The sequence below is a fragment of the Electrophorus electricus genome, chromosome 19 (assembly GCF_041902795.1).
Source record: "Electrophorus electricus isolate QZ-2024a chromosome 19, ASM4190279v1, whole genome shotgun sequence".
Classification (NCBI taxonomy): domain Eukaryota; kingdom Metazoa; phylum Chordata; class Actinopteri; order Gymnotiformes; family Gymnotidae; genus Electrophorus; species Electrophorus electricus.
Window position 1 is genome coordinate 484,138 of NC_137515.1, and position 20,824 is coordinate 504,961.

The 20,824-nt window shown below is 41.6% G+C and overlaps 5 protein-coding genes across 9 annotated transcripts in view; 3 read left to right on the forward strand and 2 right to left on the reverse strand.

The window, feature by feature from the left end:
* Positions 1-956: 956 nt before the first annotated feature.
* On the forward strand, positions 957-2,307 carry cldn5b (claudin 5b). The gene has a single exon (XM_027019437.3). It carries the CDS (start codon positions 1,150-1,152, stop codon positions 1,795-1,797), a length of 648 nt encoding a protein of 215 aa, XP_026875238.1. The 5' UTR covers positions 957-1,149; the 3' UTR covers positions 1,798-2,307.
* Positions 2,308-3,305: 998 nt separating this feature from the next.
* Positions 3,306-9,005, reverse strand: acads (acyl-CoA dehydrogenase short chain). 2 transcript variants are annotated; one of them, XM_027019428.3, is made up of 10 exons: positions 8,933-9,005; positions 8,095-8,267; positions 7,648-7,797; positions 6,763-6,874; positions 6,187-6,338; positions 5,550-5,720; positions 5,082-5,219; positions 4,555-4,650; positions 4,171-4,227; positions 3,306-4,047 (listed from the first exon to the last, which is right to left on the reverse strand). In XM_027019428.3, the coding sequence occupies exons 1-10, from the start codon at positions 8,958-8,960 to the stop codon at positions 3,898-3,900; spliced, it is 1,227 nt and encodes a 408-aa protein (XP_026875229.2). In that variant the 5' UTR covers positions 8,961-9,005; the 3' UTR covers positions 3,306-3,897. The 2 variants fall into 2 exon arrangements, with proteins under 2 accessions (XP_026875229.2, XP_026875230.2); XM_027019429.3 differs by lacking the exon at positions 4,555-4,650.
* A 597-nt stretch (positions 9,006-9,602) lies between these two features.
* Positions 9,603-11,856, reverse strand: crybb1 (crystallin, beta B1). The gene is made up of 6 exons (XM_081702148.1): positions 11,737-11,856; positions 11,255-11,401; positions 10,896-11,014; positions 10,502-10,634; positions 10,265-10,407; positions 9,603-9,938 (listed from the first exon to the last, which is right to left on the reverse strand). Exons 2-6 carry the CDS (start codon positions 11,378-11,380, stop codon positions 9,752-9,754), a joined length of 708 nt encoding a protein of 235 aa, XP_081558274.1. The 5' UTR covers positions 11,381-11,401; positions 11,737-11,856; the 3' UTR covers positions 9,603-9,751.
* A 1,016-nt stretch (positions 11,857-12,872) lies between these two features.
* On the forward strand, positions 12,873-16,762 carry cryba4 (crystallin, beta A4). Of its 3 annotated transcripts, none has more exons than XM_081702151.1 (6): positions 12,873-12,954; positions 13,672-13,715; positions 13,924-14,042; positions 14,377-14,518; positions 14,736-14,878; positions 16,393-16,762. In XM_081702151.1, exons 2-6 carry the CDS (start codon positions 13,677-13,679, stop codon positions 16,538-16,540), a joined length of 591 nt encoding a protein of 196 aa, XP_081558277.1. In that variant the 5' UTR covers positions 12,873-12,954; positions 13,672-13,676; the 3' UTR covers positions 16,541-16,762. The 3 variants fall into 3 exon arrangements, with proteins under 3 accessions (XP_081558277.1, XP_081558276.1, XP_081558278.1); XM_081702150.1 differs by having other exon boundaries at positions 12,897-12,989; XM_081702152.1 differs by lacking the exon at positions 12,873-12,954 and adding an exon at positions 12,976-13,059.
* Positions 16,763-17,277: 515 nt separating this feature from the next.
* grk3 (G protein-coupled receptor kinase 3) overlaps positions 17,278-20,824 on the forward strand; it is a 69,389-nt gene continuing 65,842 nt past the window's right edge. For both annotated transcript variants that reach the window (XM_035535533.2, XM_081702287.1), the window contains exon 1: positions 17,278-19,436. In XM_035535533.2, coding sequence (XP_035391426.1) covers positions 19,324-19,436 — 113 coding nt within the window. In that variant the 5' untranslated portion in view covers positions 17,278-19,323. The remainder of the gene's footprint in view (positions 19,437-20,824) is intronic.

Below are 20,824 nucleotides of genomic sequence, written 5' to 3' on the forward strand. Positions count from 1 at the left end.
GCAGAACAGTTAAGCATCAAATCCAACTGAACCTTTGCAAGGTGAATATCACCCCAGACTTTTGATGAGAGTATCTTCAGAATTAAAACTTAGTTAACATGTAATGTGTAAATTGTCCTGCTGATAAAGCTGTTTAAACATTACTGCCTGCGTGCAACACAGTTGTTTCTGTTTAGTCTCTGAGTATGTTGTGTTCCACCTTTCCACCTCGGCCTTCCCCTTTCTGAACAGCTGTGCGGGACAATGCAGCACAAATGTGACATAGCTCACCCTTTTTCCTGTATTTTTCCTTTATGCGTCCTACTGCGCACGCAAAAGCAGAGGAAGTCACATAAGGTGTACTGTAGTAGCTGTAACGCCATATTGTGTCACGATAATCGGGAACATAGCATTTACATTTGGATAAAAGAATTATTCAGAAACATTTACATTTTTACCATTCTAGTCATGTTCTAACCAGGTTTTTCACAAAATCGTGAAACTGATTAAGTATTTTGACTGATTCGCCCATTCAGTAATGTAAATATATACATACTACTTTACTTTTATAACCGTTATTAAACCGATATTAAAGCATCTTATTGTATAGCCTAGCATTTCCTAATAGTTACTATTTAACCAATAAAATATTTATCATTTGTAATCTTAAGCAATTTGCAGTCTTATGCATATTAGCCTAGTCTATGTTTGAACGATTCTTTTAAGTCTTCATAAGAAATTGCGCCTTTTCCCCTCAGTGAGAAAGAATTGCAGGAAGACTGTTAAATAGCATGTCTATTGTCTTCCTGCAGCTATCTACCTCACCTCATGATAAATCTCTTCTCACAGAGTGCACTTTCCCGTTGTCTGTTTTCGTCCAGCTTCTCTGCCTTTTCATTGGCCAGTAGAAATCGCTGTGCAATTTCATTGGCCAGAGACGGACCTCTTTGTTGAAGTAGAGTATAATTACCTGGCCCCAAACGTCGCCACGCAAATGTGTCATGGTGTTCAAATGGTCTCGACCGCTCCAAAATTACTTTGTTGAGACGACGAACAGTGTAGACCTTTTCTGTTGAATAGCAAAGTTTGGGATCTCCGGATATTTGAAGACTAATACCCGTCAGTGCAAAGGTCACTTTTTTGTTTAAAGGAGTTAAGAACACTGCAGAGATGATTTCGATTTGTCTCGAATTTCTTGGAATGGGTCTGAGCATCATCGGAACGCTGCTGGTGATGGTGGCATGTGGCATCCCTACATGGAAAGTGTCGGCATTTATTGAGGGGAACATCGTCGTGGCGCAGACCATCTGGGACGGGCTGTGGATGTCCTGTGTTGTCCAAAGCACGGGACAGATGCAGTGCAAGTTGCACGATTCGGTGCTGGCCCTGTCCCAAGATCTACAGACCGCGCGCGCCCTCACCGTTATCTCCGCTGTGACGGGAGTCCTGGGATTGATGTTAACCATTGCTGGCGCGCAGTGCACCAACTGCATCAAAACAGAATCCACCAAAGCCAAAGTTGTCAACGCCGGCGGGGTGATCTACGTGATCTCCGGTCTTTTTGTTTTAGTGCCCGTGTGCTGGATGGCCAACAACATCATTTCGGATTTTTATAACCCTCAAGTTCCCTCCTCGAATAAGAAGGAGATTGGGTCCGCGTTGTACATCGGCTGGGCCGCGTCCGCGCTGCTGTTCATCGGTGGAGCGATACTGTGCTGCTCGTGCCTAAATGATGGGAAAGCCTCGTATCCCGTCAAATACGCACCCACAAAAAGTCTGACACAAAATGGAGACTATGATAAGCGAAATTACGTGTGATGACAAGACATTTTGATGAACTTTTATGGCAAGCAAAATGGCAAAAGTAGCCTCATATCGAGGCATCATGAAGTAAAAGTAAATATAAGACGAGATATTGTAAAAGTTGCCAATGGTCCAGTTTGCGTGAGATGGCACAAGGTCCTCAGAGGCCGGGAGACGGTTAAGGCCACTAATTAGACACGGTGTGCAGTTCAACAGTCTCAGTCAATACTGGCTTTTGCTTTGTTTATTCATCTACAGACTGTACAGTGCCTTAGCAATAAAACAAATTTTAACTGTTTTAATAATATAGACATCCTCATTTTACATTTTAAATTTGTTAAACGTCCTTCATACGCGAGTGCACATTCACTCTAAATAAAAAGGATTGTACAAATAGCAATTGTAATCCCTTTCTAAATAAAGCATTGTAAGCATATCTATCTATGGGTGAACTATGTATGTATTTGAATGAATTTCTTTTGTAATAAAACTCTTGTAACTTTTGTAATAAAACACTTGACCTGACCGTGTCTTATTACACTGACTGCATCTATCAACCTGAGATGCAATTTTTCGATAAAGCAGAAATATTCCCTTGTTTTGGTAAACCACTGGGCTACTGTTTAGGAAACCTGGCCAGTTAAAACCAGAGCAGTAATCAAGGTTTTTCCCACGACTTTAAAATGATCGTAACTTCGAGAAAGGAAATAACCTAAGTCGATTCTGAGCGGTGCTGCAGCCACACGAGCTTGCGTTACTTACCGCGTGAGTGGGTGGCTCAGCAGTCAAGACTCGCGCGCTCTGCTCGAGAACGTTTGCCGACTGAAGGATGAGATATTTCACGTGGAGAAAGCGCGCGAGCAATCCTAAACTGGTAGACCGATGGGGTAGACCTCCATAGCGCGTGTGAACACTGCATGTGACTTACTTCAGTGACATTGGTGCAGTGACTTCTACCCTCGTTCCACTAACAATTCGATACGTTTAACCCAGTGACTGTTAAAAGTTATGGCGCCTCTTCCCAATTTGCAGACATTAGACATTAGCAAGCACGCCAATGAACAAATTTCCGCACGGAATAAAAAGAAACAGGTTTTCGCATACAAGAAAAACCTTTTCCTCTCCCTTTGTAGTGGCAAAGTGAAGCAGCTCGTTATATACGACTAGCTTTGAGAGTATTAACTTACAACCCACGAGATTTTCACATTACAGATCTGTTTATCAGCACCATTATAACAATTTCCCTAATATTTAGTAACCACGATAGTTATCATTTTTAGTGATTTTAATTAACTATAACCTTTATTTGGCTGTGTCTTTGTAGAGGTATTTTACCATTCAGACCAAGTACAAGTCATTTCAGTTAAAGTATCAAGACATGTTTGTGGGCAACGTTTGTTGCTGTACTCCAAAAAACTCACCTCCGCGAAGTGATTCTGACTAGTGTTTTTAAAGTCACATTACCTTTTAAGGGCTATAAACAATGGATAACGGATATAATAACGGATGCGAAACTCTTCATGGACAGCAGCAAGCCATTTTAAATGACATTCTACATATATTCACTTGAAAATAGCCTTGTTTTTTATATAAAATCCAAATGACAAATGTGGAATTAGTCCCTGTGAAAAAAGCAAAGGCCATAAGCTGTGATTTATTAAAATCAGTTTCTTAATGTATTCATGTATTAATGAACAAACATTTTTTGAGCTAGCCATAGCAACAGTCCTTCGGCTTTCTCAGTATTCAGTAATATCCTGGTGAGGTAATCTTCAGCTCCAACGATCCAAGGCATGGGGCACAGGTACTTTGCTGCCCTCTTGTGGTAAGAACACCACCACCTATATGAAACTTAAACAGGATCCCGTGACTCCTCTTCTGGCACTTGATCAGTCAACCTCCACATCAGTCAAATCTCCAAAAAACAACATTGACAATCTGGGCAACCCAGGAAGAAAGTAACCTTGAAGCTTGTGCCTCTAGTAACCAATAGCGTACTAGAGTCACTTGTCATTTGAAGGTCCAAGGCATTAAATTGTTGTCATCTAAGGACATTTACGAGTTGCTATGCTGATGTAATCATTAGGTTTAGGGTGATTTTGTCATCAGCTTCTACTACTGATATTCCTTCAAAACCTGATTTGCAATGACTAGTCTCTGAATCTCACTGGTTCCCTCGTAGATCTCGGTGATACGGGCATCACGGTAGTGTCTCTCAGCAGGCATGTCTGTTACATAACCCATTCCCCCCAGTACCTGGATGGCCTTTGTATTGACAAGAAAGAAGGATGAGATCACTTCATATGCAATGACATGCTATTAAACGTGTCAGCCTGTAGAGAGCGCTGCCAATATGTGCAAGTGACCATGCCAGTGTGGTGCTCTTACCTGATGGGACACAAACGTTGCTGCTTCAGAGGCAGAAAGCTTTGCCATTGCAGCCTCCTGCAACAGAGAGAATTAAGGAAAATGAGACAGGAAGTCCAGGCACAAATAGTTCTCATCATACTGTCTCATATGAGTACACACACACGTCCTCTTCATACAGTCCCCCAAGTGTACACACACTGTCCTTATCATACTGTCCTGTACACACACACACACACACACACACGCACACACACACACACACACACACACACACACACACACACACACACACACACCCTCATTATACAGTCCCGTATGTGTACACACAGGCACATACAGGGAGGGAGTAGCTGTTAAAAGGAATGTAATGGCATGTGATGGCAGAGCAGCTAATGAACTGGCCTTGGTGTAAGGTTGCTTCGCGTCTCGTAAAAGAGCAGCTCTCCAGGTAAGAAGTCGAGCGCTTTCTATCGCCACTGCCATGTCTGCCAATTTGAACTGGAGAACAGTGTTAAAAACAGATTTGCCTCTTCACACTTCATCTGGTGCTGCAGTTGCTGACTGGGAGGTGTAAGATTCCAGTGAACTAAGGTGAGTTAGCTCAGTTCAAGAAAACACTGCCTGCGTCATGATTTCTTTGTGTACTTAAAACTGAACAATGGATTAATCTCAATTTCTAAATTTGACAGAACTTTACATTTGATAAAGGTTACTTAAGGCTTTAAAACTACATTTGGTTTATTGAAGGTTCATTTTTCAGGCCACCCACGTTGCTATGGAGATTTTTCCAGGTTTCCCATAGCAACTGCATCATTTTGATCTCATAAGTACTGATGCCGGTCTCTAAATATTGAGTAGGGTGGCACTGGATACTGCAATGTCAAAAGCTTTAACAAATGAAGCAGATCTTTGGAATGGACGCCATGCACCTGTATGGCTTGCATCTTTGCAATTGGTGCTCCGAAAGCAGACCTCTTGTGAGCATAGTCAGCAGCACAGTCCAGAGATGCCTGGGCAATACCAAGAGCCTGTGATGCTATCCCAATACGCCCACTGTCCAGAGTTTGCTGTGGGAAAAACCAGGACAGCTCTCATAAAAGAGCAGTTACAACAACACACACACATACACAAACAGCCACTGTATGCTACATACATACATACATACATACATACATACATCTGTATATATGGAATTTATAGCACAGCTAATGAAGGACATGTGTCTCAAATCCTTTTACTCTGAAAACCTTCTGTACTACAATACACTACACTGTACTACACTTCAGTTAGTCCCTTGAATCTTACACACACACAAACAGGAAAAGTGGATTGTTTTTATTCTATTCTTATTTCTGAAATACCAGTTGAATAATAAGGGGAAGATTAGTGTGAATCACCATGGCGATTTTAAAGCCCATCCCACACTGGCCTAGTAAGTTGCCATGTGGGATGCGGCAGTCGTCCAGAATGAGGTTGGCTGTGGAGGAGGCTCTGATTCCGAGCTTATCCTCCCTCTTCCCCAGAGATAATCCTGGATGAGGCATAGGCAACAGGAATGCACTGATTCCCTGAGGAGACAGAACACAAGGAGTATTTCAATAAAAACAACAAATTATTAAAATATGTATTTAAAAAAAAAGTTGATTAAAAGAGAGACACATTAAAGTCAGTTGACAGCATCCTTAGCCATGTCTCCTAGGCATGTTTTGTGTAATTTTGTTTCACTTATACATGTATTGGTCTTTTCCTTTGACTGTTGCTATTTCAGTTTGAGTTTTATATATAACCACTTCCAATGTATGCTATTCCTTGTGGCACAGAACCCACTACAGATCATATTTCTTAGAAAGTTATTGCTGATACTGGACCAGCCTCTCTTTCAATATAGTTTGTTTATTTAGAAACTAAATGCACAGAAACATTTACACCACCACTTTCACAGCAAAAGCTGATAATAGACTTCTGAACTAAAATCCATAATTTTTTAGAAAGCAAAAACACTCCTAAAGTGAAACTGCTGTCCGCTACTTCTACCTTGTGTTTTAAGGTCTTGTCTGTCGTGGCTAAGACGACAGCGGCAGACGCATCATAGCTGTTGGTGATCCAGGCCTTGGTCCCGTTCAGCACCCAACAGTCACCCTCCTGCCGTGCCATCGTGGAAGCTGCCCCCGCGTCACTGCCATTTCCTTACGCAGAAACAAAGAACAAACACACGTGGAAGAGAGTGGTACATTCAGAGTTTTCAGTAGTTCTAAAAGGTGCTGGTTTTAAAATGTGAAACCTCCATTTACACTCTGCCAAAAGGAACACAAAAAGACCCTGCAGAAAGACAAACAGGCCTTCGAGATCTTTGACTGCTGGGTTTTACATTATTAAGCTGCTCATTCAGTTTAGGGTTGCCAGACTGTTTTCCAATTTTCCTTCTCCTTTCTCTCAGTAGAGAAACTGATGCAGAAGAGTATACCAATCAAACACCTGCAGTCCCATCAGAACCAAGGCACTTGCTGTGATGGTGTGATTACCAATAATCACACTTAGGTATAGCAACGACCACCATTCTGTATCTCTGTTAGTATATTTTCTAAATCATGGATATTTAGATTTGCTTACCTGGCTCACTCAGGGCAAAGCACCCTACCCTCTCCCCCGTGGTGAAGGGTGTTATCCACTGTTTCTTCTGTTCGTCTGTGCCAAACTTCAGAACTGGGCCCAGGTATAATGACTGAAACACATCAGCTTGAATGAGCTCCACAGCATAAACCATTACTAATGGTTGTTGGCAACAAACACATTTAGTATTTGGTGTCTGTTCGACTCATTTCATGAGTATAAACAATGCAAATCTTTTTTGAGGTTATGTTTGATTAGATTTTGTCTAAAAGTAAGGAAGCAGGTTCCTGCATCTCTGACAGGTATCACGTGCATGTCCTACTCTACAGGAGGGCCTGTTCTGATTACAATAAATACAGTTTAGCAGAAAATAGAACATTTCTGTTTCTGTTCAAATTGCTGTTCTCTCTCTCTCTCTCTCATTATATATATATATATATATATATATATATATATATATATATATATATATATATATAAAAAATCATACAGGATTTGTTTTTGACATGGAGAGGCTGGTTAATATACTTATTACACTTGTTCCTTTTAGACCCATCTGAATCCACCATATGTGAGTCAGTTTTAAGGACTGTGCACTCCCATGTCTGTAATGATTCTAGTGCATTTTACCTACTACAAAATGAACAGTAGAAACATTTTGCACAGAAAATGTGTGTGTGACTACAGACAAGTTACTGATGAATTTAGACCAAATCTAAGGTTCCTGGTTCAAAATAGTCCTGGATAGATAATGTTCATTCATATTTTATATAGCAATATTGTTTTACAGGTTAACCAGTGAAAACTACATATGGTACATGGAATTAGCAACAGCAGTCAACCCAAGTACCCCCGGCTCAGCCTGGGCCCCGTACTTTGACTCACATTATTGACACTGACGATGACCCCAGTAGACGCACAGCCTCTGCTAAGCTCCTCAACAGCCAGGCTGTAGGCAAGGTAATCCATTCCAGCACCCCCAAGACTCTCTGGTACCTCCACCGCCATCACACCCATTGCTCCAAGCTCCCGGATCTGCAAAAAAACATAAATAAATAAATAAAATAAAATAAAACAATAATAATAAATAAAGCTAAGTAAATCTGAAGAAAGTGAACATACATACTGCATGTTCATAGATACGACTTTCTTTGCTTTTCCTCCAAAATGTGAACTTTTCCTACTTTAGCACTTTTTGTACATGAACGCAACATAAATAAAGCCTTTATATTGATACATGATGGGGAGAATAACGTGTCTGAAGGCATCTGGAAAGAGCTGTCTTCACGAGTAAACGCCTACATAAAATGAGGTTGATGTAAAGCCTGATACCTGCTTGGCTGGAAAGGTGTGGGTTTTGTCCAGCTGTCCAGCAATTGGGGCGAGTTCCTTGTCTGCGTAGTCGCGACACGTCTGCCGCAGCATCTGATGTAACTCGGGCAGCGCTGCAAGCTGAGTGAGGGAGCGAGTGGCACAGCCCACAGCTATGCCCAGTGCCGAACACACTAACACCAGCAAGCAACACGGGCAACGTTAAGGTATGATTACAGTGGCTGCTCTGTGTGTGTGTATGTATAAAATCAGAATTAATAGTTACATGTCATATAAAGTATAGTTCGGTACTATAATATGTATGATTTCAATCAGTACAGTTTGGTTATGTACTACTACAGAAGTAGGTGAAAGGTTGCCACAAACTGAACTTCTACTTGTGGCCGAGAGAGAGAGCGTGCGATCCCAACAGGGAAATAATGTTCAAAATATTTTTAAAATATAGCTACAAAACGTTAAAAAAGCGTTGCATAAACAACTTGGCAAGCTAGCATTTAATTCCATGAGGTTTTGGTTTAAAAACCAACAAACTAAACAAAATCACTCGCAAGCTAACACGCAATACTTGTAGACAGCTGCTAAGCTACTGCAGTTATCTAACAACAGAACAGTTAGAGAATAATTACACATTTATCAGCCAAGTGCTGTAAAACACGATTAACCGACTGATTCTGCTGCGAGTGTCCATTTAATACAACTGACGTTATCATGTAGACTACGTACCGCTTTCAATCACAACTATGTATTAAGTTTAATTTACTATTGATACTATTAGCTTTAAGTGTAACCGTGCAGCAGATGACCAACACGTTACCCTTTTTTACCGTTTATTACTGACCTTTCCGAGCTTTGAAAAGTGCTGCCATGTTCGGACCAATCTTCTTCGTCCCTCTTCGAGGCGTGTAAGGCAACATCGCTGCCCCCTACTGGACATATGTGTGTAGCGCACGACTACACGGCCACTAGGAAGGAGACTAAACGGCAGCCTATGCAATGCAGAGGCGACCAATTAGTTTAAATTAGGTTTAGGGTTATGGTCACCCCAACCATACCCAAAGAAATCTGTCAAAATGAACCACCAAAAAATTGTTATATACCAAATTTGCTTATTTATATTTGTAAGAAACATAATACTCTCTAACCAGACAATTATGCCATCCAGAAAAAAGATGGTAATTGCATTTTTGTTTGATGCACATTAACTTTATCTTCCAGAACACCATTTCTTAAGGTGGAACAATTTTTGATTGTTCTTTATATTTGACAGATGGAAAGAATTTAAGGCATACTTTATATATAATATTTTACTTTGGTGATATTGATTACTTCCAGAAATGTACAACTCTGGAAATGCAAGATACAATAGAACACTACTCAAGTGTATTGTGATGCCATTTGTTGATGTGTATGCGTAAAGCCCTGCTCTGAGTACAAGGACTTTCACATTTGTTGACAAGGATAAACCTAATGAACCCTTGTTTAAAACAAAAGAAATTCATCTTAGAAAGTCAGTTTTCCAAAACGTTTATTACTGAAACCATAAAAGTGAGTGAGATGTCTGATACAATTTTTTTGCCAATCTGTTCTGAGAGAGAGGGAGAGTTGGAAGAGGGAGTTAAAGGTGGCATGAGAGGGTTAACTGCGCTCCCACAGACTTTCACTGCGTAGCTCCAGCAGAGGGACTGGAGGAGAAGCAGCCATGCTGGTGAAACTGCATGTCCCTCACACGGCGGATGGACTGAATCTGAGGCTGGAAGGCACAAAAGTCATTGTAGTGTCTGTAGTCACCGCATTCAAACAGGTACTGGTAGCCTCTGTATCCGGGATACTGGTATCCCACCCAACTGCAGAAGAAAAAGAGATTAAGAAAGAGGTTAGTTAAGAGGTTTAACATTAAGAATTAAAATTATTCTGTTAGTATTATTAATTATTGTACTACAATCTGTAGGCCTCAAACTCTTGAAAAAGACTCTTTTTATTCAGAGTATTATAAATATTTATTATTTAGAGCTAAATCAGTAATCAGCCTCTGCTTCTAATAATTGGTGAATCCCTTTGTCTTCCTTCTTTTATGTTACATTCATGCACTCATTTTATTTTACACTGATTCTGACTTCTATTTTGTAATCAGTTGCTCGCTGATCAACACTTGGCTCTTGGTGATACTCACGCTCCACTGGGCACTTTCACGCTGCCCACTCTGTTACAGAAACCATGTGCCCAGAGGGTGGGGCAGTCATTTTCCTGGATCTCCATCTTGTTGCCCTGGAAGTCGCACAGCTCATACAAGCAGATCTTGTGCTCCACGGTGTCCTGCAGCACAAAGGCAAAGTGCTGAAAGGTAAAGCCTGTTAGAAGCGACGCAGGGCCCATGCTACGCGTGCCGCAGCGCAGCCCTCAGTGTTACCATGTGTACGGGTCTGAAGGACACGAGGCAGTCACTGCGGTAGCTACTGGTCCAGGAGTCCCAGCGAGGATATGCCCCCTTCTCCAGGATGAACATCTCTCCACGGTAGTTCGCCTGCTCAAAGGCCACAAAGCTGGAGACAAGGAAAAGGTGATTACAAGATCAAAACAGCAGGGAGGTAAAAAAAAAAAAACTAAAAAAAACCCAAAACACATTATTACATGAGCAATCATATCGTCAACCAGACTCAGAAGAGGAGAAGAGGAAGAAACTTTAAGAATGAGGAATTCTGCTGCCTAACCAACCATATTCAATGCTGTTACCATCTGCTTTATACTATAGGAGAACTTTTATAAATCCATTTTTAATAATAATCTTCTAGACAATAACTTACGGGCCACACTCCACAATGATACTGCGGACTCTGTCCATGCCACAATCACAAATGTTAGTGCACTCATTTTGGACCTCCATCATCTTGCCCTGGAAGTTCTCCTTGCTGAAGAGCTTCATCTGTGGGAGATGGAAAGTGTAAATAATTTATTTGATAAGGGTCCATTTTCATTTGTTTCACTTTTTAAAGTTAAAGTACTGCTGACATGTTTTTATGAGAATTTTATCTAAACAGCAGATGTCTCTCCCTACAGTGTGGTGAACTCAGCAGTACTGTAATGCCCTTTTTAAAAGTTAGTGTAAAAATAATAATTCTGGTTATTACTCTGGTTGGGGAAGTGTTCAAGCCAAAGCACTTACTCTGTAATTGCCCATAGTGGTTTCTCCAGTCTTGGTTTTCTTGCTGGAGGTAGCCGCAGAGCCAGAAGTTCCCTTCTCTTTGGCATCAGTGGCCTGGCTGGTGGTGAACTTGGCAGTCTGAGACATGGTAAAGGGGTTGAAGAGTGTCTGTGGGAGAGAATAAAGGTTGTGGGACTTTGTGCATGCCCTCCTAACATGCACAGTGGGCCAGTATGAGGTCAGAGCCATGTGAGGACCTGGTAAATTGTGATGGAGTTGGTATGGGTCATCACTGGATTTGGGCTTCATTTTGGAAATGGTACTTTCCATTGCACAAATAAAAAATAAATAAAATTAAAAAGTTCATTCAGAACAACTAAATCATCTATTACTTCCATAAATGAATGAGACCAAGAGTGACTAGACCCCCAACTATATAATGACTGGGAACAGTGTTTTGTTTTGTTTTGTTTTGTTTTGTTTTTCATTTTCTGGCCTCTTACCTGCTGGAGTACAGCTGTGCTGTGACGAGTTAGCTGGTTCCTGATGCTCCCTTATTCCAGTGTCCCACCTTTTATACCCTGGCACGGGGAGTATAGAGAGGCTTGACATACAATAAAAACACCCCCGTCATCAGAGTTGGTTGTGCTAAAGCCATGGAGTCGGCCCACTACCCAGCATGTAAGCACTTTACTGAGAATGAAAAGCTCTGACAATGGCACTTTCCTGTGTGCTAGTGCTGTATGCCACAGGTTGGACTGGTGGATTGTAGAATCTTGATTGTAAAAATCCTGTGTATATCTCAAAGGGAAATAATGACCTGCCTCCTAACAAGGTTACTACAATAACAGAAACATACCACTGACAAAAATTATAATTTGATTGTTCTTTTCAGAGAAGAGTATGATGTTTAAACAGATGTATGAGGTCTAAATAGATGTTCATTACATTCTGAATTGTTTTGGCCTGGTGTTGTACATGTGAAGGATGGTGAACACCTTGAGCACTTGTTGTGACCAGATATACTCACAGAAATGAATGCTGCAGGGGAGAGTGTCAGAACAGAATTTAAACACTTATAGCAACAGTATTAGTAATAATACTGCACACATCCTGCATTTACAAACATATATATAAATGCAACTAATAATAATAATAATAATAAAATCTCACTGAATCATCTCACAGTTTATATTTGTTGTCTTCAGTATTATGCCAACTGCCTGTTGTGTGCTGGGTTTTTTTTGTTTTGTTTTTTAATTATTGGTAAAAGCTGTTGAGAAGTGTCTGCTTTTAGGCAGTTTTAATACAGTAAGATCACTGCAAGCACTGGCGTGCACTGAGCAAACCCCAATGTGATGTGGCCTGTGGAGTGCTGGGTGGAGTGCCAACATGACCCATGTCCCCATGGGTCCCCACCCCAGTGCTCCACCATCACACGCCTTCATGCGGACCTTACGAGGCAGTTCACTCTCTCAACATGCATGCATGCCCCTTGTCCAGGCTAGCATGGAGGCTCCGGCCTGAGTGTAGGATGGTTTTGCACTTTTGCCACTGTGCAGGTCAAACCCCACCTTTGTCATGCACGTGCAGCCTGCCCCTCCCTCGCTGCTGAGCTGGGGCTTTTGACCAGGCCCTTTGCCAAAGGAGGCTTTAAAAAGGTTTGTGCGCGCGCCAGCTTTCACTCTCTCATCAGGACGTCCCAAGGGCAGCGAAACGAGGTGAGCTCCACCCAGCTCTCTGCTCCACTCCCCTGGTGTGTAGCCACTGTCCGTCCGCCTCACACATATGTGCATTATGCAGCCCAGGACCTACACCCAGATGGAGTGAGTGACGAGCAGAGTCTAATGCCTTTAGTCTCACTTTGACTTTGTGTAGTTCCTGTTTGGATCTTTAAACAGCTCGCAAACACTTCCAAACATGCAAAATCCCCACTGTTGAATTAACACTTCCAGTGTTTACTGGTGTCCAGCTGGACTTAAGCAGACACTGCAGGTGTTGTTCTACACCGAGGACGTTCATTTAGGAACTTGTTCTTGTTTAGCTATTGAGGTTTTCGACATCAAAATCAAGCTAAACTGCTTTGTCATGCATGTTCATACTCAACTGAAGTACTGATTAATTGGTGACCTACATGTATATTGGTATCAAAGTATAATTTAGAAAGTATGGGTAATTTCTAAATCTTTCTGCTTGTTTGGCATTCATGTTATTGGGAGCATCCTATTTGTAATGTGTACATACTGCTGCTCTCTACTATTGTGGAACCATTTTTTTGGGTCAAGCTATCCACATTTGAGCATGAAATGGTGCTATCTGGTAATTTATGTTGGAATATTCCTTAGTAGTGATGAGATCACTGACATAGCAAGAACATTTTCCATTACTTGTTTACTCTCTTTGCTTGCATTACTAAATTACATGCTTCTTTAATACAGGCAAGATGACTCACCACTGCACCAAGTTTTCGGGCCATTGGAAGGTACGACCCGATTAACACACAGATTATAAATGCTACATTTGTGATACCTCTGTGGAATATCTGACCACTCTTTTCCTAACTGAGCATAAAGTAAAACTTACTGTTTCAATCTAAATTAAAGATGTAATTCTTCATGCTGTGATCCATTTATTTCACATCTGATTAGTCATAGCCAAAATGTGTCTTCATCCCAACCACTGTCTTCCAGATTATTGTGTATGATGAAGAGTGCTTTCAAGGCCGGCACCATGAGTTTACCTCTGAGTGTTGCAACGTAATGGACTTTGGTTTTGAGAGTGTCCGCTCACTGAGGGTACACAGTGGAGCGTAAGTACATGGCTCATCTGTTCAAGGGGCAATGAGTCATTTAGCCATTTATGGTTGGGTCTACCACCACATTAGGAAACTACCTCTTTGACTACAGAGATGGTAATTTCCTACACCATAAACTCATAATAGCAGCATAATAGAGGTATACAGTAAAATATAAAAAGCATGCATCCAAATGTTTACATCTACAATGTGTTTTGTTATTAGGGAGTTATGCAAGCATGACTTGGGAGTTAAAATGCAAGAACAGTACATTACAATTTCTAGCTTGCATATACTGATGGTTTTAAAGCATCGGCTTGGTTTTCTCCTAATTAGTACCTATCCACAGGTGGGTGGGCTATGAGCACCCATTGTATCAGGGCCAGCAGTTGGTGCTGGAGTGTGGGGACTACCCTCAGTGTGATGCCTTTGGAGGAAACAATGCTTACCACATTGAGAGGATGACTTCCTTCAGGCCAATTTCCTGTGCTGTAAGTTTTCTAAACGCAGCCACCGTTTGCTTTCAAGCTATCAGATACACAAACATTTCATCTTCGCAAGCCATATGAACCATGTGAACAGTTAGAGGAATTTGGAGGATGTTTTCTCTTCTAATCACTCTTCTGCCCACTAGAGTTGAATGGAATATTCCTGTAAATATACAATATTTCTTTGACAAACAACAAATATTTATTTTTACCAATGCAGAACCATAGGGAGAGTAGGATGACAATCTATGAGAAGGAAAACTATCTGGGATGCAAGGGGGAGCTCAGTGATGACTACCCCTCGCTGCAGGCCATGGGCTGGGGCAACACTGAAGTGGGCTCCATGCGTGTTCACTCTGGAGCGTGAGTTCCCCAGTCCTTCACCTATAAACTGTCCTTCTTCTCAGCTTCTTCCAAAAATAACAATTTTTCTTTAGATAATATGAAACTAGCACTGCTTACTTTCTCCTTTTCTCTCACCCTCCCAATTTTACTATACTCTACTCTCCACACCTTACTCATAAATGCAGGTCATAATTTGCCTTTTACTAATAGGTTTTAACACACTACCTGGCCAAAAAAAAAGTCACCACCTGGATTTAAGTAAGCAAATAGCTAAGAGCCTCTCATTGGATAATTACTGCAGGGGTGATTATGTTTCAGCTGGCAACAAGTTATTTAACCCTAACTGATGCAGTGAGTAGCTTCTTATTTGTTAAACAACCATGTCGAAAGACACATCCTGTGGTCATAGAAAAGCTGTTCATGTTTCAGAAGGGTCAAATTATTGGCATGCATCAAGCAGAGAAAACATCTAAGGAAATTGCTGAAACTACTAAAATCGGGTTAAGAACTGTCCAACGCATTATTAAAAAATGGAAGGACAGTGAGGAACCATCATCTTTGAGGAAGGAATGTGGTCAGAAAAAAATCTTGAATGATCGTGATCGGCGATCACTTAAATGTGTGGTAAAGTCAAATCATAGAAAAACAAAAGTAGAACTCAGGGATATGTTTAATAGTGAAAGTAAGAGCATTTCCACACGCACAATGCAAAGGGAACTCAAGGGATTGGGACTAAACAGCTGTGTAGCCTTAAGAAAACCACTTGTCAGTGAGGCTAACTGGCAAAAACAGCTTCAATTTGCTAGAGAGCATAAAGATTGGACTCTGGAGCAATGGAAGGAGGTCATGTGGTCATGAGTGAAGAAGAAGTCATCAGTCCAGATTTACCCTGTTCCAGAGTGATGGGCTCATCAGGGTAAGAAAGGAGGCGGCGGAAGTGGTGCACCCATCATGCCTAGTGCCTACTGTACAAGCCTGTGGGGACAGTATTATGATCTGGGGTTGCTGCAGTTGGTCAGGTCTAGGTTCAGCAATGTTATGCACCCAAAGAACGAGGTCAGCTGACTACCTGAATATACTGAACGACCAGGTTATTCCATCAATGGATTTTTTTTTTCCCGATGGCACTGGCATATTCCAAGATGACAATGCTAGGATTCATCAGGCTCAAATTGTGAAAAAGTGGTTCAGGGACCATGAGACATCATTTTCACACATAGATTGGCCACAAGAGTCCAGACCTGACCCCCACTGAGTATCTTTGGGATGTGCTGGAGAAGACTTTGCACAGTGGTCCAAATCTCCCATCAATACAAGATCAAGATCTTGAAAAATTAATGCAACTCTGGACAGAAATAAATGTTGTGACATTGCAGAAGCTTGTGGAAACGATGCCACAGCGAATGCATGTTGTAATCAAAGCTAAAGGCGGTCCAACGAAATATTTGGCCAGGCAGTATATTTCATACTGGGTTTGTAATTCTAACCTTTCTTTTTTGTTGTTGTTTTTTATCATTATTACCACATGATAGATTTGTCTGCTACCAGTACCCTGGCTTCCATGGATTTCAGTACATCATGGAGTGTGACCGACATGCTGGAGAGTACAAATACTTTAGGGAATTCGGTTCCCATTGTCAAACTCCTCAGATCCAGTCCATTCGTCGTATCCAGCAGTAACTTACCGCCACTCAACTCTCATCTTACACATCATTGCCCAAATCTCAATAAACTGTTTTTCATAAACTTAACTGTTTACACAACTGGATTTAACAATAACATTAAATTTTTGTTTATAACATTCCATTTCGCTACTTGATTTCAGCTTGATAACTGAAATTCTACTTTTATCATAACCTAAATAAAATTCAAAAACAATAAAAGTACAGAAACTGTTCAAAAGCAATGTCTGAGACTTCTTATTTCAATCTTTTTTTTAAATAAATGTTGAAGGAAGAATGCAGACAACCTCTAGTAGCGTCCGCTGTAGTATATCCACGGACGTGTGCTGTAGAGGACAGTGAAACAAAGTACGTTTTAAAATCATCCGTCAGGGGGAGCCATGTCACCAAAAGAAAGGCCCACCATAGTCTGTAAAATAGGCCTACAGTCCGTTTATAAATTAGCATGTAGACATCAAAGAACAACGTGTCAATAATAATAATAATAATAATAATAATAAACAGCATAATATGTATTTCACCAAAAGGGATTAAAGTATTTTCTGAGGTGAGATGATTTCAACCAAGACCTAATTAGGACGGTAACAAAATCTAAAATAACATGAATGCGTTCCAGTTATATCGTCTTCAGTGAAACACGGTGCTGTAAAGATTTACTGGGTCGATATGGCGCTGGTAATTGGTGTGCTCCTACTCTACAGCGTTCCAGTGCCGTGTTTTACAGCACAATGACGCTGAGAGGAAGTGGAGAACCCAGGGTCTGCAGGCAGTCGCAAAACCTACTTCACCGCGAAGGGAGGTTTAAGATAGATCTTCTAAAAACTTATACGAAAGTGAAGTCTTAAGATACCCTCGTCTGGGTAAGGAGGCCGAATATCGAGGGGCACTTCTTATTAGAAACCTAATAATCGGGCTCAACGAACCGCGTGTGAGATCGGACAGATTTTGTAAACCGCTGGACTTTTTCAGCCCAAATGCGGATGCGTTATGCTAACGACAGACTCGGGGATTTCGCCAAGATGAGACGCAAGAATACGAAAAGTCTATTTTTGTTTTTTGATGAACATGCACTGAAAGCTGGATGTGTCGTAGTATAACGTGTTATATCATCGCAGAACTTAATTTAATCGCGTATTCAGCCAACAACGAGAACATAATTTAGTTAAGCTAAGCTAAGATAGCTACTTAGCCAGCTAAGTGGCGGGTATCGTTTTTTAACCTAACCGTGCCATGAAAATGAAGTTCCGCAGGAACTTGTGGCTTTAGACTACTCAGAGTTCGGCCATCCCGGGTTTTAGGCACTGTTGACCACGCTTATTATTATTTTTTTAAATGTAGTCGATTAGTCGGTTTTACATGTGCTGACACTCGAGTTTGTTAGCTAGCAAGCAAACGGCAGCTCGCGGCGGCTCGGTCGCTGTAAGGCTGAAGCTCGCGGAGCGTCGCGCTTGCTGTCTCGCGGTCTCGCTCGCTTGCCTGCCAGTTTCCTTTTTCAGCGCGCCCTCCTCTTCCTCAGGTAGCCGCGCAGCAGTCATTTAAACCCATACCTGTAGCTAGTTTGGTACCATTTTGTGGAAAAGACTTTGCAAAACTGTTACTGCAAAATATTGTACATTTAGGTACTAGGGTGTCAGGGTAAGACGGATTTCCAGCTCGTGTGGTCGCTGATTTTAACCGGTCACCTCAGGGAACGACACCGTGTGGTAAACGAGCAGCGAGTTTGTCTGTCCACTGTCACCAGTTAATTCGGTTTTTAGTGGCAACACCGTCCTTTTCACAGTCAAGAAAATGGAGAATTGGTAGCCGGTTTGCTATTGTAGATGTTTTAGATGAAACGGCTAATTAGTCCGATTTGGGGAAAGTTTAGTTGGTGACTGCTGAATACTCAACTCGCTCGTCTCTCAGGATATAGTTAAGCAGGTCGTTTCGCATCGATGGCCGATATCGTTATGCTTACTAGATCTGGTTGGTAGCCCACAGAAATCGACCATTCGCTTCATTTTTTCCAGAGATGTGCTCCAGGCGGTAAGAGAACAGTTACTGGTAGGTTGGCTGATAAATTTGTGTCTTTAAAAAATCGCTGGAAAATATTTCTAAATTATCTTGGCTCGTAGTGGTCGTTCGTTTATATTTTCCAAGTCCCTGTAACGAGCTGGCTTGCTCTTAATTCTAATCACGGGACTTCACACGGATTTTATTTCGTCTGTCAAATTTCAATTTATTGTGCGTTATTTTGCACATCTGTTTGATTTTTTATGAGGAGAGCCGGACGTTAATGGAGGGCTAGCTGATGCTGAGTTTATGACGGTTACTTCGGCTAACTAACAGGATATTCATGTGTGAATGTACGTTTGCCCACTTAGCTGGATTCTGACAGTCATAACCAGCAGGTGGGTCCTCGAAATTAGCTCACTGAACGGAGGTAGGGAGCCAAGCAGAAAATAATCCAATCAATATTTCTACCCTCATATCCAGCTACAATCGGTTATGAAATTTACTCTCGTGTTCATGCTGGCTACAGTTTTTATTCTTGAAAAGAAGCCGATAACCAGCCGCCGCTGGCCGTAGATACGCGGTTTCGTCTTCGTAACTGTAAATCTTGGTTTATCACGATGGCTGTTTTTTGAGATTTGAAAATCGAGAGGAAGAAGGCTCGACTGGATGCTCGCCCCAGACTCCCGCATCGCCGCCGTTGTGCTGTTTTTGTGTTGATTCCTCTGTCTCCGCCTGTCCGGACCTTCCCGCTGGTTCTATATCGGCTCGGTCGACCCGGGGCTGAAGATGGCGGACCTAGAGGCAGTGCTCGCCGATGTCAGCTATTTGATGGCGATGGAGAAGAGTAAATCTACTCCAGCGGCCCGGGCGAGCAAGAAAATCATCCTTCCTGAACCCAGGTAACCAAGATTTACTCGACGTCCACTGTCCATTACGCTTCCCGTTTACTTTCAACCCCCCACACTGTGTTTTGTCTACACATAGTTAGCTTTGGCTGGCACTATAATGATTGGCTTAACAAATAGGATGTACCGTTGAAATGAAGCTCGCTGCACGCTAAACCGATGATTCAACCTATTCGCTGCCTCTATGCATTCAGGTTCATACTTGAGCTCAGACCAACGCGAAGGCCTATTGCACGATGAAAGGAAGACAGCGCTTGCTTGACAGGATTAATGATTGTCGCCAATTTGCACGGTTACTTTTAAAAGTGCGCATTTGGATGCGACATTGGCCTAGTGACCCTTTGAGTAATAATTATATCACCTGTAGATGTCTTACAGTACGGGTTGATATCGTTTCTCACTGTGTAGATACATTAATTTTCTTATGCATAGGGAACACGGTCTGCTTATACATCCTGGTACGAGAGGATAGCTTTATATGCATTTCATTCTCGTGAAATGTCCTAGCCATGTCAAACAGTGATTGTATTAATTTGACTTTATTTACCTTCAGGCCCACTGAAGCGAATGTTAGATCGTGTGCTTAAAAAATGGTTGTGCACTTTGGAAGGAAGTGTCAAAAACATCGCTGCATACTAGGGGTGGGAATGACAGTTTTAATGAAGGAGTACGTATCAACACAAGTGTGGGGATGCAATACACCAGTGATATAATCAGATTTAGAGGAAGTATGATGTAGCCTAAAAATATACAAGGAACTGCAAGACGATACATGAACTGTTGCTACCAAAAATGTATAGCAAGCTAAATTTCACCTAAATCCCTAAGCTGTTTCTCATTTTCATAAAGTCTAAGGTACACTTTGTAAAATTCAGATTTTTACAGACAAAACCAAAGATGGGGCATTACAAACCCAGAGATTCTGATATCTAAAGATTTTAGTTAGTATTACTCTAAAGTGTTGTTTTGGTGTTGTGTAAAACCTGAAAGGGGGGGGGGGGATTTGTCACTGTGATCATGTACCACTGCACTTCTTCCCTCAGTAGAGGGTTCTGCAGCATTGAGACCATCGTACACGTGGTTTCTCCAGAACTACGGCCCCCGTGCCTAATTTATGGTGTCTTACAGGATGTGCTGACAGATTAGGGGAGGTTACAAGATTGTTTTTGCTTTGTAGATTTTACAAATTGCCAAAGGATTATCAGTGGCATGATGCAATGCAAACTGATTCCACATGTCCGATTTAAAGCTGCTTAGTGCCCTGACTGGTCTGGTCTGTACAGCTCGATGGTTCGCATCCTCCATCTCTGACTGCTTTAGCAAATCGCCATCACATTGCAGTATGCAGTATGCAATATGCAATAAAAATCTACAAAATATAA